Source organism: Carassius carassius, chromosome 14, assembly GCF_963082965.1.
Source record: "Carassius carassius chromosome 14, fCarCar2.1, whole genome shotgun sequence".
Taxonomy (NCBI): domain Eukaryota; kingdom Metazoa; phylum Chordata; class Actinopteri; order Cypriniformes; family Cyprinidae; genus Carassius; species Carassius carassius.
Genome location: NC_081768.1, coordinates 9,708,248 through 9,725,732, shown reverse-complemented (window position 1 = coordinate 9,725,732; position 17,485 = coordinate 9,708,248). Strand labels below are relative to the sequence as shown.

General features: G+C 36.6%; 1 protein-coding gene across 3 annotated transcripts in view; it reads left to right on the top strand.

Moving 5' to 3' along the window:
* Positions 1-17,485, top strand: part of macrod2 (mono-ADP ribosylhydrolase 2) — a 539,507-nt gene that overhangs the window by 386,560 nt on the left and 135,462 nt on the right. For all 3 annotated transcript variants that reach the window (XM_059565968.1, XM_059565967.1, XM_059565966.1), the window contains 2 exons: positions 4,756-4,786; positions 16,889-16,962. In XM_059565968.1, the coding sequence (XP_059421951.1) occupies positions 4,756-4,786; positions 16,889-16,962 (105 nt within the window). The remainder of the gene's footprint in view (positions 1-4,755; positions 4,787-16,888; positions 16,963-17,485) is intronic.

Here is a 17,485-nt window from a genome sequence, read left to right as displayed (position 1 = left end):
GACACGGCTGTGCATTAACTAATTTAAACAGATACTGATAAACTTTTGATTTAAAAATGTATTCGTAAATGTTGAAATTAATGGATGCCATGGAAGTATTGTTTATTTCTAGCTTATGTTAACATAGTCAACTAATGTTAACAAGTGAGACCTTGTCTGATTAATGTAGAATCTATGATGTCTATTTTATAAGTTTAAAGTTTATCGTTATATTAGCTGATTTATTTGTTGAATATTTTCAGTTGAGAGCATCCTCCTTAACCAGTCTAATTATAAGTTTTTTTTTTTTTTTTTTTTTTTTTTTTTTTAGATGGATATGTCATTTCTTCATCCCATCAACTAGTCAATTTTCAAAATCTCTTCTGTGATCCCCCACTTAAACATATAAGATGTATATGGCCCTACAGCACTCTGCAGCATGACATAAGCACAAAAATGCAGAAACTGTATTTGGCCTGATGACACGTGTAAACACAGACCCACACAGAAATGTCTTCAATTAAGAGCTGCTCTTAAACCTAGTGGGAGTTCCAGCAAAGCAGGTGCGTCTATTATAAATAACAATAATAATCTTAATAAACAACCTGAAGAACACAATAAGAAATGATTGATTAGAGAAGAGCGATTTGCAGTGGAATTGTTTCCCTTGTGACCAATTTCAACATGCTACTGCAAGCAAATAAAACACGAAACACAATAAGCAGGCAAAAGCAAGTGGGCTATGCCTGATTCGGTCCTAATGAACTGACAGATCAGAAATAATAATCCAGCCACAGGACCATAAGTCACTGCAGAGGTGTAATAATGTCAGCCTTGTTAATTAAGGCAGCGGTTTGATATAAATGCACCGGTGGAATATATATAAACAAGTGTTGCTGGTCATGGCTGTAGTGGCATAACTGTGCCAAACTAAATCAACTAGTGAGTTGTGTATCCTGCTGCACAATGGAACAGTTATCACCTCCACCAGAAAGAAATGATTAGTCAATACCGAGAGAGTCTCTCTCTGCTCTTTAGCTGTAATAGCAAGGGGTTTAGAAATTGTACATTCAAGAGTATTATCATCATTGATTAGTATTGAGTATTCAATCAATATGTGGCCATGTAAAGCCAATGGATGTGCATGTTCTTATGTCTAATTTTCTACTGATACTTTATGCTCTATTGAGCCAGTACAGAGGCTCAAAGGACAAACAATCTGGATAATCATCTAATGTGTTTATCTGTTGCTAAGAACCAAACTGGGAATTATTCTAATGTTTTGAATTGAAAATTGTTTAATTGATTTTGCTGATATGGTATGAATGTTTTTGAGGACTTTTGCCTTCGGGATGAAAATTCCAATACATAGAGTTCTGTCATGCCGTTGTGTGTATGTTTTTTGAGCATGTCTTTATTGAGCCCCTGCAGAGACAGAGCAGCGCTCTAAAAATGGCCCTCCTCTGCTGCTCATCATGGGGAATTTGAGCCCAAGCAAGATGTACACCTGGAAAGGTCAAAGCTTTAGTGAAAGACTCGGCTGAAATATTGATCTTGACAAGCGGTGCTTTGACAAAACCCTGTAAAATAATAAACAGCCAAACAAAGGCCCACCTCTCTGGGAATAAAACAGAAAAAAGTACCAAAACACCAGGGGAAATCTGCAAGTACAGTCTGATATCAGGTGAAGCGCGTATGCTGGATAAGGCCGCATCATCTGCCGTACGGCCGTAACGTTTTTATTGTAGCAGTAAATTATGGTTTATTATCAGAGGTGCACAGCTCAGCAGGAGTCTCATCTGTTCCTCATTGAAAAGCTCAACTGCCTTTGATTTGTACAGCTGTCACCTGAAATTATATCGCCGTTGTTTCGTGTTGTTGTTTTTCCTCTAATGTTCTGTTATCGAAGCATTATTGCAATTACGGTCTGCTTTGTGCTAAAGCCCTCGCCGCAGCACAAAAGCTCATTTGATATGGAAAATACCGTCTTTTAGCACTTCAAACATTTTTTAGACAAAGCCTTATTAGCAGCCTTTAGAGTGTCATTAAACAGCGTTTCGCCCGGACCGAACCACGTCAACAAACGCTGTTTCACCAGTATTCACACCTTTTTAACACTCACTTTATTGTCGAATGGACACTCCTGTTTTAATCTAGATCTAAACAAACGGAAATGATAGCGAAATTTGCATTTGTCATAATGCTGCATTAACGCAGTGGTCACACTTTGTATTTTGTGATAAATGCTATGCTAAAGCACAGATTCAGCTGGTTTGTGGAGACAAATGAGAGCTTTGAATAAATATCTCCTCTTTACTGTTTATTAATATACTAAAAATGATGAATGTGGAACAGGGCGCTTGGAACGCGGTCGTATGGAAAAATGATGGTTGTTGCAGCTCTAAACCTGCTCTTGAGTAATACATCTGGTGCAAAGTGCCGCAGAGCCAGACCTATTACAGTATGGTAAGTTTTTAATCTTTAAAAAAATATGGCCATAAATATTGGTGTTGCTCTGTTTCTCCCTCAGTCGCGCTGGTCTTTTTTGTTCCACGGTAGAAAAACTCTCACGCACCTGTTCACAAAATGATGTATCATTTATCAGTGAATACCAAGACACAAACACCCCTAAATAAACATCACTTTATTCACTTTTTTTTTTTTTTGGATAGTTGGTAATTAGGGCTATTTTTGTTAAGTTAAATTTTAACTTTTAAAATTATTAAAACTGTACTTATTTAAGTTAAGTTAAATAAGTTTACTTATTTACAACTTTGAATTGGATTGATATTTGGTTTTACATGGTATAGTTTACCAAAAAAAAAAAAAAGTGAAAAGGTTCAATTATGTTTTCTTCTTCTTCTTCTTCTTCTTCTTCTTCTTCTTCTTCTTCTTTTTCCTTTCCTTTTCTTTTCTTTTCTTTTATATTCTTTTATTTTATTTTCATGTCATTTAATTTAATTTAATTTATTTTCATTTCTTTTAATAACAGTGGAGTCCATACATGATTGGGTCCAACAGACATTCTTGGTATTGACCTGACAAAAGGCAATACCGAGTCTTATAAAGACTGTTTTTTGTTTTTTTTTATGTCTTATTTTGTGTCCTGTAGAAGAAAATTAAAATCACACAGATTTAAAATGAAAAGATATTGATTTGAATTACATGGGTCCATGTAATGCAAACTTATTCCTACTTTGTTCAGTATGTTTAGTTCTTCTTTGTGTCTGTGTCACATTTTAACCTAAATTACACATATATATGCACAGTAGATCAAATTTACACTCCAAAATATATAAAACATTTAAGACAGTTTTTTGGGTGTTTCATGTTGAATCTTGTCCAGTTCACGTTTTTGAATCTTTCACTGACTCATCCATGTGCCAAATCCAAAAGTTAAATGAGGCAAAAATGCACTCTGAGATTGTCATGTTCACCTGCACTGGCAACATTTTCCACAGTGTTTTGTTCTGCCTCCTGGTGTATTCAGTTTATCACTCTGAGATTATGACAGTTCAGATCTCCATCATCATCATAACAGATCCAAACATTTCCCAGATTCCAAGTGGCTCCAATCTAAGGCCCTGTTTACCCTTCAGAATTATCCAGGATATTGTTAAGGCCATGAGTGGATCAATTATAATTTGCAGAAGTATTGAATTATTGTGCACAATTTCTGGATAGATTCTACAGACTGATGTACATTTCCCAGAGGCCATCTCTCCTCCAGCTACTATATGTGTCCTGACAGACTGAAATATGACTGTCCCTTAATTAACAGTCAGATTAATTAGATCAACACCAGAGGACAGGCAAAATGTTGCTTTTGATGTCTCTCGCTAGGGGAAGTAAATCAAAATGGATCTTTCTCACTGGGTGCGTGTCAAAAGCAGGTGGTGAAGCCTACAGGTGGCCATGTCACTGTTATTGTATATGGCAATATGTGTTATCTCAAATTGATTTACATGATGGATGTTATGTCCGTGTGTCATGATGCGTCAAAGCACTGCTCCAAATGTAATCGCTCTGTCTACCCCAACAGGAAGAGATGTTCATTTTATCCTTTTTTTTGAAGCTGAAGTGTTTCAGTGTAGCCTAGAGATCCACAAAACAAACACGTCTGCTCAGTAAAAAGCAACGCCCGTGTCTTTAGGCTTTTTAATATATATTTGATATTTGGTGTAAGCTTGCATTAGCAGTTATTCCCACCGGCTATTAATGAAACATTTGACATTCACTAAACGTCAAATTTCAGTTCACGAAGTAGAATATCATAAGGTTGGATTTAATGAAATTCATGCATGTTATCAAAATGCAAGCTTGGCAGGAATTTTGAAAGAGGCGGCAGTGGCTCAGTGGTTCATGTAGGTTGTCTACAAACTGGAAGGTTGGTGGTTCAATCCCCTGGCTCCACCTGACCAAGTGTCGAGGTGTCCTTGAGCAAGACACCTTACCCCAGCTGCTCCCGACGAGCTGGATGGCGCCTTGAATGGCTGACACCGCAGTGTATGAATGAGTGTGTATTAGTGTGTGAATGGGTGAATGTGAGTCAACTTGTAAAGCACTTTGGATGGCCATGTGGTCTGTTGAAAGCTCTATATAAATGCAATCCATTTACCATTTACAATAATTCAAGGCTGAAAACTATAAAGTTGGGTTCATTTCATTGACTAACTGTTTTCTCCTTTATGATTAGGATTGGGTCGGAACTTATGTGATTTTTATATGAATTTAATTTCAGAGTTGGCTTACTTTTTGCTTTTTTTTCTCTTACAGGCCTTTCCATGCATATCAACAGGAATTTATGGTAAGGAAAATGTCTATTCATCCTCTAAAGCTTTTCAGTGTAGGCTGTGTACTGTATATGAGTGATTGTGAGCATGTACATGAAGAAACGTGTGCGGTTTAGATAGCAACTGATGTGTGCATATAATGTACTGTAGGTATGGAAAAGCTGATGTTGAGCAAATCACCTCTACGTGTGAGATTCTGCCACAAGAAAGTGCCTTTGAGATCTCAGCACTTCAGAAAGAATGCAATTATGTTTGATTCAATAAATAATATGCAACCTGCCTCTCCAGCACTGCGTAATTGTTCGGATCATCACAGAAAGGGGAAAGCATTAACTCTGAAAGCAAGAAGAGCGCTCGAATATCATGATCAAAGAGCTAATATCCTAGAATACTTCCCCACGTTTTCTTGTTTCTTTGGGCCAAAACGACAGTAAATGCTCATTTAGGAGGGAAATTAGTTTCATACCATGACAGTCATGAACATTTGTTTTTAAAACATTCTCGAATAAGCTGAAGGAACATTTGCTCTCTTCTTCAACGTGAATAAGCTAACCAAGCGAGACAAACACGATCCATGTGGCCACCAGATTAACCAGCTCCAACATGTAGAACTGTCACTCACACCCAACCGGAGCTGACACCCCATCTCTCTCTTTCACTGCATCATGGGAGCTGAGGTCCAGGCTGACAGATGATCGGGGTACAAAGGGTAAGGCCTAAAGGGGTTGTTCTGTGGGGTTGGAAACGTGGACAGCAGGCAGGTAGAAAAATGAGGCCTCACTCCCAGCTGACAGTCCAATCCCTCAGCCCACACCATTAGCACAGGTAGAGCTTTCACACACATGGAGTGTTGGAGGAGATGCCACCCATAAACAAACTGGAGCCTGCCGCCAGCAGAGGGTTGGATGGTATGATAGAGGTTATTAAGTCCGACGCTCATAGCCTATCAATCAATGCCATGAGAGACGGGTTAAAACAGGTTATTTTTTTTCAGAGAGGATGTAAAGGCCTGGCAAATCTATCAGTGTCTTACATAGTGCGGACACAGGCAAAGCACAGAGGTGGACAAAGGTTGCATCATCCTTTACTCTGTCTTGATCTATCATTCACTATTTCTTCTTTTTTTCCTGGATATGCAATTGGTTCATTAAAAGCAACAGTTTTTAGTTTTACATCTCTGTCTTGAAATCTGAAATGGAAATCTTACCCCCATCAGTGACAATAGCCTCGTGGGCAGCACACTGACGTGTAACACTGCTGTGTTTGGGGCGTCTGGAGTACGAGGCCCTTCTCGTGGACCTCCCCTGATCCTGCCCCCCTCTTTCTACCAATTCGCTTTCTGTCCACTTACTGTCCTATCGAAATAAAGGCAAAAAACTGCAAATATATATCTGAAAAAAATTTATAAAATCCCTGTTTTAAAATCTGAAAAAGCTACAACTTTTAATAAGTTTGACTTTATTCTCAAAACATTAATGTTTTAATCTCTGTGTTGCCATTTAATTGTTTATTTTAAAAAAAGGAGCATTAAGATTATTCTCAAAACCTTTTAACATTTATTTTTGAAATGTTAAGTTTTAGTATGGCACAAAAATTTAATTGTAGATAAAGAAATATGTTGTTTTACATTTTGTTTATTTTATTTATTTATTTATTTATTTGTAAGTGTAAACATTAAGTTTAATTTTAAAAAGTGATTACTTATATAATTTATTTTTTCAAACTAATAAGTATAAGTCTGTTAATGCTTTAATACTGGGAGGGGGGGGGGGGTAATAGTAATAGTAATAATCAATCAATTAATCGCAATTAATTGCATCCAAAATAAAGTTTGTGTTTAAGTAATATATGTGAGTGTACTGTGTGTGTGTGTGTGTGTATACATTATATATACATTTGAATTTTTCTTTAATATGTACATGTATGCATACATATAAATACACACAGTACACACACATGCAGTATATTATGTAAACAGACTTTTATTTGGGATTTGATTAATCACAAATAATTGATTTGACAGCACAAAGTAATAATAATGATAATAACTATTAATATTTTCCCCAGCCTCACAGCAATCATACAAGTTTTGTTTGGTAGATGCAGTGTTAACATCTGCCACTCATGCTTACATTTACCCAACAACCTACACATGACATAGACAAAAGTGAAAAGTTTCAAAGCCTCATGATTTATACAGAAGAAGAAAAATACTTCATATCCAGGGAGGGAAAAAAATCAGTTGTTCTCAGACAGACAAGAGAACTGTACTGAGCATGTGTCTTTGCTCTTACCTGGTTTGAGATCGAAGATATTTAGTCTTACAGTTGCCCTTGGCCTCCCCTGCAGTTATTCCAACTCTTTACAATTTAAAGATGCTGTTCACAAACTTTTGTATGTAAGATTCATATCAGGGAAACTCAAATCCAATAGCCTTGAACCCCACAGGTTAATTTTTCCATTATTATTTTAGCCTGCAGAAAGAGAGACGAGTCAAAAAGGAGAAAACTGCAGTTAGATTTGAACCATCCGGGCATCTCAGCAGCCTCTTTCTTACAGCGCTGCCACAATCTGTCATGATATACCCCCACCCCCACTTTAGATAAGCAACAAAGAGAAAATGAATTAGACACCGGTTCATCTTCCACTGAAGCCTAGAGGAGAAAACCTTGCTCTGTGCCCGTGAGGTTTAACCACCTGATGACTTTGTCAAGGAAAAGTCAGGAGCTGTCTGACATCAAAACGTGTCACTCATTAGATTACTCTTCATTGCCTCATAATCTAGCTCAGTGGGGTATATCGAAGCATTCATCACCATATCAAGGTCTGGTCATTTAAGGTTTGTGTACACATGGTGATAAGACATGATTTATTATTTATTTTCCCTCAGAAATCCACTGCAAAGAGCTTCCCAAGGCCTTGTGGGGGAAAATAAAAAGGCTGTTTAATACAGCTATACTCTATTACAAAAAAAGTGCTCTATGAACGCATCACAGTAAGAAATCATGGATATTTGAAATCAGACATAATTTGTGATACATACAGTTCAAAAGTAATATTTTTTAAGATATCACTTATGCTCATCAAGGCTACATTTGTTTGATCTAAAACGCAGTCAAAACAGTAATATTGTTAACAGTTTTCTATTTTAATGAACTGTAAAAAAGAATGTATTCCTGTGGTGGCAAAGTTGAATTTTCAATGTAACGTAACATCTAATATGCTGATTTATGATCAGTGTTGGAAACGGTTATGCCACTTAATTTTTGTGTTTGTTTTTATTTGTTTGTTTAGGATTTCTTTGATTAATAAAAAGTAAAACAACAACAAAAAAACAATATAGAATCTCCAAATAGAATCTTTTTTTTTCCTGTATATTTGATCAAATAAATGCAGCCTTGATGAGCATAAGATTGTAAACTATAGATAGATAGAAAGAGAGAATGACTGGCATGCAGACATACAGTACACCGATAAAATATGAAATATATCTTATAAATATATACATTATTTCATTGAAATTTTGTCTGTCATTTATCTGAATGTCATTCTAATGGCTATAAACCTTTCCTACTTGACTTTTTTGAACAGTTTTCAACTTTGAATTGTAATTCTGCATTCTTTTTCCCTACACTGTTTTAAAAAAATACTATTTATGTTTTTCTAATTCAGAATTTCACAATTAGTTCAGTGTGTTACTTGCCATTTCTTTGCAATTGTGAAATTTACTAGCAATTTCTGAGTGAAAATGTTTTTGAGACCATTTTATTTACTTTTTTACTTCAAATTCTGAAATAAATTAACAAATGTAAAGGCTTTTTCCATTCAATTTCTGAATGGTACACAACCCTGCTTGACAAATATTTTCTTTTTGAACCAGAGGTGTGTTGACACTGATTGTGGGGGTGTGAGATACTGTAGGTAAAGTAGCTGTAATCCAGACAAAGCATCCGAACGGCTGTTAGGGATCAGCTAGGGTCAGCAGACTAAGTGTCTTCACTCTGTGATTCCCCTGTCCATCTCTGTAGTGGATTAGGGCCGAACCCCTTATCTCTTTACCTTGATATGGTACAGGTTTCCCTCTCATGATAGCGCTGTGTTTAAAGACTGAGGTTTATTCTGGGGGAGTGGATGGATGAACACAGGCTTAGGGAGGGAATCTTCTATGATCACATACTGATGTGATCTGATTACCTCAGCACAAGTGGGGTTACAGAAAATCTTAGCGTTGCATCTAGGGAAACAGATGAAAGTTTAGTGTTTTACACTTTCATGGTTTTATCATTGTCAAGATTGACACTGCTCAGGGAAGTTTTGAGGGTTGATGACATATTTTAGAGATCACAGTTGTTTGAGAGGAATCTAAATCTACAGCCCTACGGCGACTAGATTTTATATTTTAACTGAGCTGTGAACTCGCAGTCTGAATTGGAAGTGACACGAGAGAAAGATTGGGTGCAGTAAGATGGTAAACAGGCAAGAAATTTCAATGGCATGTGACAGCTGTAAACAGAGTGTGACATTGTTCAGCTAGTGATGTCTGATTCATAAACAAGTTGAGTTTGAGTTCTTTTCCATGAATTGGTCAAAGTGTTTCATGAATCAGTTTGAATGAACTCACTAGTTATCAGTCTGAATCACAGAGATACTGTATGCTGAGTGAATCGGACATCCAGACAGCTCAGAGAATATTACTGAGTTAACAACTGACTCCCACACTGAACATCAGATTAATAGTGAACAGTTCTGATGCTCAATTCTGAAGCACTTTCATTTTTAATGTAAAGTTATAATGTTGCTTGGGAGCCATAAATAGTTACTAGAGAATTATTCTTGTTTGTATATACTGTCTTTAGTTTGTTTGTTTGATTTAGTTTTTATGGTTATTAATACTAGGGTGACTCTAAAAAGGACGTTTCCAGGTTTCCAGCCTCAAAAATCAAAAGAGAAAATATACAGTTTACATAAAGAAAACACTTGTCAGGACTCTTTTTCTGTTTGTTTGTCATTTTTTGCTTTTATTTTTTATTTTTCACATTATTTGCTTGGTTAATAAATTTTACCCAATTCTCATTACTTTCTCATTATTCTAATACGACTCTCATTCTATTTAAAAAAGATGAATATATAATTATATATATTATGAACAAATGGTACAATAATGAGAAAGACAATTACATTACCGTATTGATCATTTCGAGGGTAAAATGCACTTACAGTATTAGTTCTGAAAATGATCCCCAATTTTTTTTCAGTAACTGTTAGCAGTTAAATATACACTTTTGAATGAAAAAAAAAAATCTAAAGTAGTATGAATTACTTTGTAGCGTGTTGTTAGGCCCAGATGTAGTGGGAGGGTTGATTTCACATTGGAAAACAGCAGAATCACAGTAGGAAATTCTGCTGCGGTGTGTGTGTGACATGATTTAGTGAAAAGTAAATGGCAGGTGATAACTTTAGCATGTGGGACAAAAATGTCACCACCAATACATATGGCTTTTCAAGGTCACACACTGACAGGCCTGGTTTGGCCATCTATATATGTGTCTCTGTCCATTTTGAATGTGGGTCACATCTCGCTATGTTTTATTTCTTTCCCCTTGTACACCAGCATTATTCTTTAAAATCTGCTGCTCGTCTTCTGCAGTGCTGTATATTTCTGTGAACATTCACTAAAACAACATGTGTCTGTCTGAACCTTCATCCACTAGCTGACACGTTCAGCTTCTTTTATTATTATGAGTCCTGTGCCCACGGGTCATAATGATTTGGTTGGACATCAACTTTTTACCCATCAGACAAATCATGACCATTTCAATGTTTTGCAGTCCTTCCATTTCCTGTTGTTCTGACTCAGCTGTTTTTGGATTATTGTTTGTTGCACGTTAATTATTAAATAGCTTCTACCAGTGTCCATTCAAACACAGTTCATATAAATATGACTTGATTTGGGGGAAAAAACTTGCTGTTCTGTATGCTGGTAGATGTATTCTTACCTATAAAGTTAATAATTTAAAATGGGCTAAGATTCTTCAAGTTTCTTGAAGAACAATGACAATCATTATAATTTGTATTTTATGATGTTTTCATTCTGTAACCATTTTATTACTTTAGAGAAGCCAATTAGTTGATTATGGCTTTTGTAGAGAAATATCAGATCTTTCTTTTAATGAAGCACATAAAATCCTAATTCTTCAATTAAGCAGGAATAGAATAGGAAATGAAATTATTTGATAAGATACAGATAAATATCGCACCAATATCAATAACAGAAATATAATTCATCCACTTAACTATAATTCCCCTTTTTGTGCAATTTGTTGTTAAAAATATAATTAACTAGGTAAAGTAAAACTGCCTGAAAAAAAAGCCTGAGTTTTCCTTGAGAATTTGGCAGACCTTTTTGCATTTCTTTTGTGGGAAGCCCGTTAAAGTCAGTTGTGCACTATAAATCAGACTGCATTATGGGTACACACCAGTGAACTATATCTGGAATGAAATTGTTCACTAAGAATTTGGACAGAACTACAAAATGCTGACACCCTACATAGTACACTATAGAGTCTCTTGTGAATTAAGGAAAATCCCTGGAGCCCTCATCAGCAGAGCATACACTGGTGGGCATCCATCAGCTGACAACAAATCCTTTTGAGAAATATTTCATTGTGACCATAAAACTGTATTTGGCATTATTTTTATGCTAAAATATATGCCCCCCCCCCCTTAAAATTTTTCCTTAAAATGTTTCTAAAAAAGTAAAGAAATGAATAGCACTTTGTTTTGAGTTTTTATGCTGTGATTTTTAATATAAAGTCAAGTAAGGTTTCCTTTGATTATTTAATTTGCAGATGTTGATGTTTTTTAAATCTCATAGTGCTTTTGTGCATTTTTTGTGATTGCTTAGCATAAGGTTTATACTTGACTGCATTTTTTTTTCACTCATCTCGCAAATGTTTTGCTTTTCTGTGGCTCTAATATAGCATGCATTGTTGCATTTTCGTCCCACAAAAACTCCCGGATCCAAAGATTTGATGTGTATCCACTAAAAAATCAAATCCTTCCCATGGAGTTTGAGATTGATCTGTGATGTTTGCGTGGAGAGGGCATCTCTCAAACATGTATGGAAAATGTTAAGCAGTCTGAAGAGAGACGTTTGATCAGAGGAACCTCTCAGTGAGCTTTGACTGTTAACTCGGTTAGCTCTGACCTCTAGTGAGCCTGTCTATATCTCTACAGAAAGACATAACACGGCTCTCGATGACCTCTGTGGTTCTCTCTCCTTCTCCTTCTCTTTTTTCTTCTTTCTGTATAATTAATGCCCATGGAGCACATCAATTTACATTAAAAACAGAAATACACTGAAGACATGATATGAACATAAGTCTAGTGCCCTCTGCCATGTTTTCTGCCCTTAAGACATTGTGTTATGCATCAGCATTCTCTCATAGGGACATGTGAGTAACAAGTCTGTGAGTATTTATTCAGTAAACAGTTAAAGTTCATTACACTTTAAATAGGGGAGAGCAACACTTTGTTTTCTTCTCATTTGCATAGCCTAAAGCTTAGATATTTTGCTCTATTATCTTTGACATGGGTCAAAAAAAACTTTTCTCATATCAATTATGTAATTATGTGTGAGAGTTTAAATATATATGTATAGGAATAATTAAGATTTTCAAGTGTAAAAAGTCTCTTATGCTCTCCAAGGCTGCATTTACTGATCAAAAATACAGTAAAAACATTAAGATCCTAATAGAATACTTAAAATGTATTGTTTACAAAATATTATGCAGCAAAACCTTTCAAAATAAGATCCCATTTTTTATGATTAGGCACCGATAATAATTTAATTAATTTGCTGCCTGTTAATTTGTGTCAAATTCTGCTTTTGTCCAGAGCCAGTGAGCCTGATGGAAGTCTAAAAAAATCTCCAGTAATCTTTTGAAAACTTAGCGTTTCAACCCCACAAACAGCTCTGGTCATTTCCAAATCAATATGAATAAAATACTAATCTAAAACCGCTATTTTACGGGTTTGCTGAAGAGTCAGGAAGCATTGGCGTCGAACATTTGCTTGTAAATAGTAATTTCATCTGTTTCTCTGTGTTCTGTTTACTGTGGGAAAAAAAGAAGCCAAAAATGTACTTGTGTTCATATTATTCCAGACGGGGATTATTCTCAAGAGAGATAATAGGTTTATCAGTTTCTCACGCACATTCTTGACCCAAAGTTCAGGTCTGACGGCATCCAGCCAGCAGAAGAAATCAGTCAGTGAGAAAGAGAGAGAGCTAGTAGACAAACAGGGAACGGATGGAGCAGAGACTGACAGGATAAGGCTCAATGGATCCCCAAATTATTTGGTGTTGAAAGGCCCAGACGGGACGTCAGGAGACACGGAGAGCACAGTGTCAGGCTGGTGAGCAGATAGAGAGGTGAAACAGACTCCTCAGCTACTCTGAAACCGTGTGTTAATTGCGTCTCCTATCACCCTGAGCTGAGATAGACCTTCAGGGTCAGTGCCGCCACTCGCTGAGCAACAGATGGGTTGTTTGTGCAAAAGTTGTTACATTTTTATAGTATAGCATCCTCACTAGTTCATTTTTGGATGCATTAATTGCATCAAATATTCATAAAGAAGGCCCACAATTCATATACAGGTGCTGGTCATATAAATAGAACATCATCAAAAAGTTGATTTGACTATTCATTCATTACCCACACACAGATATATTTCAAATGTTTATTTCTTCTAATTTTGATGATTATAACTGACAACTAAGGAAAATCCCAAATTCAGTATCTCAGAAAATTTGAATATTGTAAAAAGGTTCAATATTGAAGACGCCTGGTGTCACTCTAATCAGCTTATTAACTCAAAACACCTGGAAAGCCTTTAAATAGTCTCACAGTCTAGTTCTGTAGGCTACACAATCATAGTGAAGACTGCTGACTTGACAGTTGTCCAAAAGACGACCATTGACACCTTGCACAAGGAGGGCAAGACACAAAAGGTCATTGCAAAAGAGGCTGGCTGTTCATAGAGCTCTGTGTCCAAGCACATTAGTAGAGAGTGAAGGGAAGGAAAAGATGTGGTAGAACAAAGTTACCAAGCAATGGGGATAATCGCTCCCTGGAGAGGATTGTGAAACAAAACCCATTCAAAAAGATGGGGGAGATTCACAAAGAGTGGACTGCAGCTGGGGTCAGTGCTTCAAGAACCATTATGCACTATGCCACTCTTGAACAACAGACAGCATCAGAAGCATCTCGCTTCATAAAGGACTGGACTGCTGCTGAGTGGTCCAAAGTTATGTTCTCTGATGAAAGTAAATTTAGCATTTCCTTTAAATATCAGGGTCCCAGAGTCTGGAGGAAGAGAGGAGAGGCGCACAATCCACCTTGCTTGAGGTCCAGTGTAAAGTTTCCACAGTCAGTGATGACTCCATGCCATGCCGCATTAATGCAGTAATTCAGGCAAAAGGAGCCCCAACTATAAGTATTGAGTGTTGTACATGCTCAGACTTTTCATTTTCATAATTTTTAGTTGGCCAAGATTTCTAAAAATCCTTTCTTTTATTAGTCTTAAGTTATATTCTAATTTTCTGAGGTACTGAATTTGGGATTTTCCTTAGTTGTCAGTTATCATCAAAATTAAAAGAATTTTTTTTTTTAAATATATCAGTCTGTGTGAAATGAATGAATATAATATACAGGTTTCACTTTTTGAATGGAATTAGTGAAATAAATCAACTTTTTGATGATATTCTAACTATATTACCAGCACCTGTGTGTGTGTGTATGTGTATATGTATATATATTAGGGGTGTAACGGTACGTGTATTCGTACCGGACCGTTTTGGTACAGGGCTTTCGGTACGGTGCACGTGTGTACCAAATGACCGAATGCAATATTTTGTATGAGGAACATAGGTACATTTTCGTGTTTCCAAACGAACATATTAAGTGGCGGAAGTCTCCGCGTTCAGCGCAAATCCCACCCTGCAGCTCATTCTAAGGCCGGCGACACACTGGCTGCGTGGCGTGAGCGTGGCGTTTCTGCTGCGTGTCAGTTGCGTGACGGCTGCTTCGCGTTTCTGCTGCGTGTCAGTTGCGTGACGGCTGCTTCGCGTTTTCTGTGTCTTTACACACCAGATTCGTGCCTGACGCGGCGCTTGCGCGCTGCTGCTCCTGTAGGTGACATAGAGGGAGGCCGCCAACAGACCAGGTCTTGTCTTCACGACAACATTATCTATACTTCATGTTGAGCATAAATATTGACGGAAAAATAGACTATGTTTGACAGGTGCAATATGCCAGTGTGTCACCGGCCTAATGTTTTCAAGAGGCATAGTAGAGTGTGAACATCACTACAACTAGGAAAAAAACGATTGTAATTCAAACGCAGCTCCCGTCGGCATTTAAACAGACCTTTGCTCTTAATTCTGATCTGTCCAACGCAATAACGAAATCTGAGTAGGTTTAAAAAATGAAACTGTTGATGCTGCATTTTACACTGTGGAAAAGTTATATATATTTTTTAAATATGAGCAGGCCTACAAGCTGAGATTGGTAATGCTGCACTGTAATCATAGTTATTTATTTATATTTTTCATTATATTTTATTATATGATATTGGTTTGAGACTGAGAGTATTTTATTTAGTGGAGAACTTTGCAGCAGTATTTTATTTCTTATTCTTTTTTTATTTGATATATATTTTAATAAAAAGTATTTTAAAAAAGTGTAAACAAATTGTTAAAACAAGTTTATAGTAATAAACAACCTGCAGTTTAATGTTTGCATTTCTTTCCCTTACTGTACCGAAAATGAACCGAACCGTGACTTTAAAACCGAGGTACGTACCGAAACGTGATTTATGCATACCGTTACACCCCTTATATATATATATATATATATATATATATTATAGATCTGTGGCATGCTGGCTGATCTAGCCTGAGAAATACGTTTTTTTATTACTCTATTTGAGCTAAAGTAACAACATTTATGACACAGTTGTTGTCAGATTTCTTCTGTGATTTTACCAACTACTTTGTTGGAACCACAAAAGTTTTTGAGGAACTGCATTGTTTGGTGGAAGAATACAGTTTTATTTATATAATTACTCATTTTCTCTGTTTTATTCTGTGAAACCTTACTATGTATATGGAATGACCATTTTATTAAAGCAATAAGCTCTGTGAAGCCGAGGTTTACACTGAATTTATAACCGCTAAAGGGGTTTTAGCAACAACACTCCTTGTGTTACTAATTCACTGTAAACCACAGCTTCTTGGGGCTTATTGCTTTAATAGAACATTGGAATTATTTTTAGCATTATATTTTCCAACCATTTAAAAAAAAACACACACAATCTTGAGGACCCAAATTAAGTGATCTAATCTCTCACAATCCAATTTATCAACACTTGAAGACTTTTTTCTGTTTGAATGTGCCTTAAAATTACCTTTTAAAATTGAAAAGGCACTTGTTTGATGACTCCTCCTCCTCCACTTCTCCTTCAGCAATATTAAATATTAATCTTCTTCAGTCTATTTATTCTCAATCGATACGCTGTGTTATCACCAAGACTGCTTTCCCATCTCAGCTCAGGCTCTGGTGATTAATATGGCAGTTAGTGGCATCATCTCTTACATTTACTGGTCAATGTGTCATTATTTCCTAATCAAGATTGCGGTGTGACGACCGCGGCACCTGCCACAGATGGCAGAACAGTGTAAATTATCATGTTGTAGCAACTTAATGGATCAGTAAATCTACAAGGAATTGGCAAGCACCCATGATAAATATAGCTAATAGACCACATTTTGGGATGCAAGATGGGTATGCACAAACAGTCATGTGAATTATATAACAGCGGAGGTGCTGGTTTAATAAAGAAGTGGGCGTTTTTTTGGATGGATAAGTAGCGAGTGTTAAGTATTGGATTTGTGTGCATATTCAACAGAATGTTGTTTGTAGTAACTGCTGAAAGTGTGGAGAGAGTTGAGCAGCAAACAGCCATATGGAGATGTTTGCGTTAGTTTTAAAGTGTGAGTACATATGCTAGTCAATGGCTTGATTTCAAAACTGAATCCTTTTCCTTCCTATCCGCAGGTTTTCCCAATGAGCCAGCAGCAGAAATCGCCCTGAAGACCGTGCATGACTGGATCCTAAGCAACAAAGATGAGGTAGGAGCAGTAAACCCTACTTAGTTCACATGTCCTTGTGCTTCAAGTTAGAGGAGAATACCTGGTTTGAAGGGCATTATATATATATATAATAGGAAATGCTTTTGAAGAAAAGGATGTGTTGGAACCGGAATCCCTAGTCCATTTCTCTGATGGAAAATCAATTAAAGCTTACAGCTCTTTCAGGAGGAAAATGTGAAGTGGCAACTACTCTCCCCAATTGTCATGTTTGTCTCTCTCTGTTTGTCTTTAGCCACTACTAAAGACATATGATTACCCTTGGCTTGGTTTAAGCACTTTTTAGCAAATCATTAATGCCCTGCCTATTCTTATATCAAACAAATTCCTTGTGAAATCCTAAAAAACCAAACTGACTTAATCATCTGTGTAGCTAGTTACCTTCACACGCTTTGAATTCGAAAGCATTTCAGCTTGAGCAAAGTCCTTACATGGTCTGTTGGCTTTTTAAATGGGATTGTGCTGCCTATTTGGTGCATGAAGGTAGGGAGGAAGTGTGAATAAA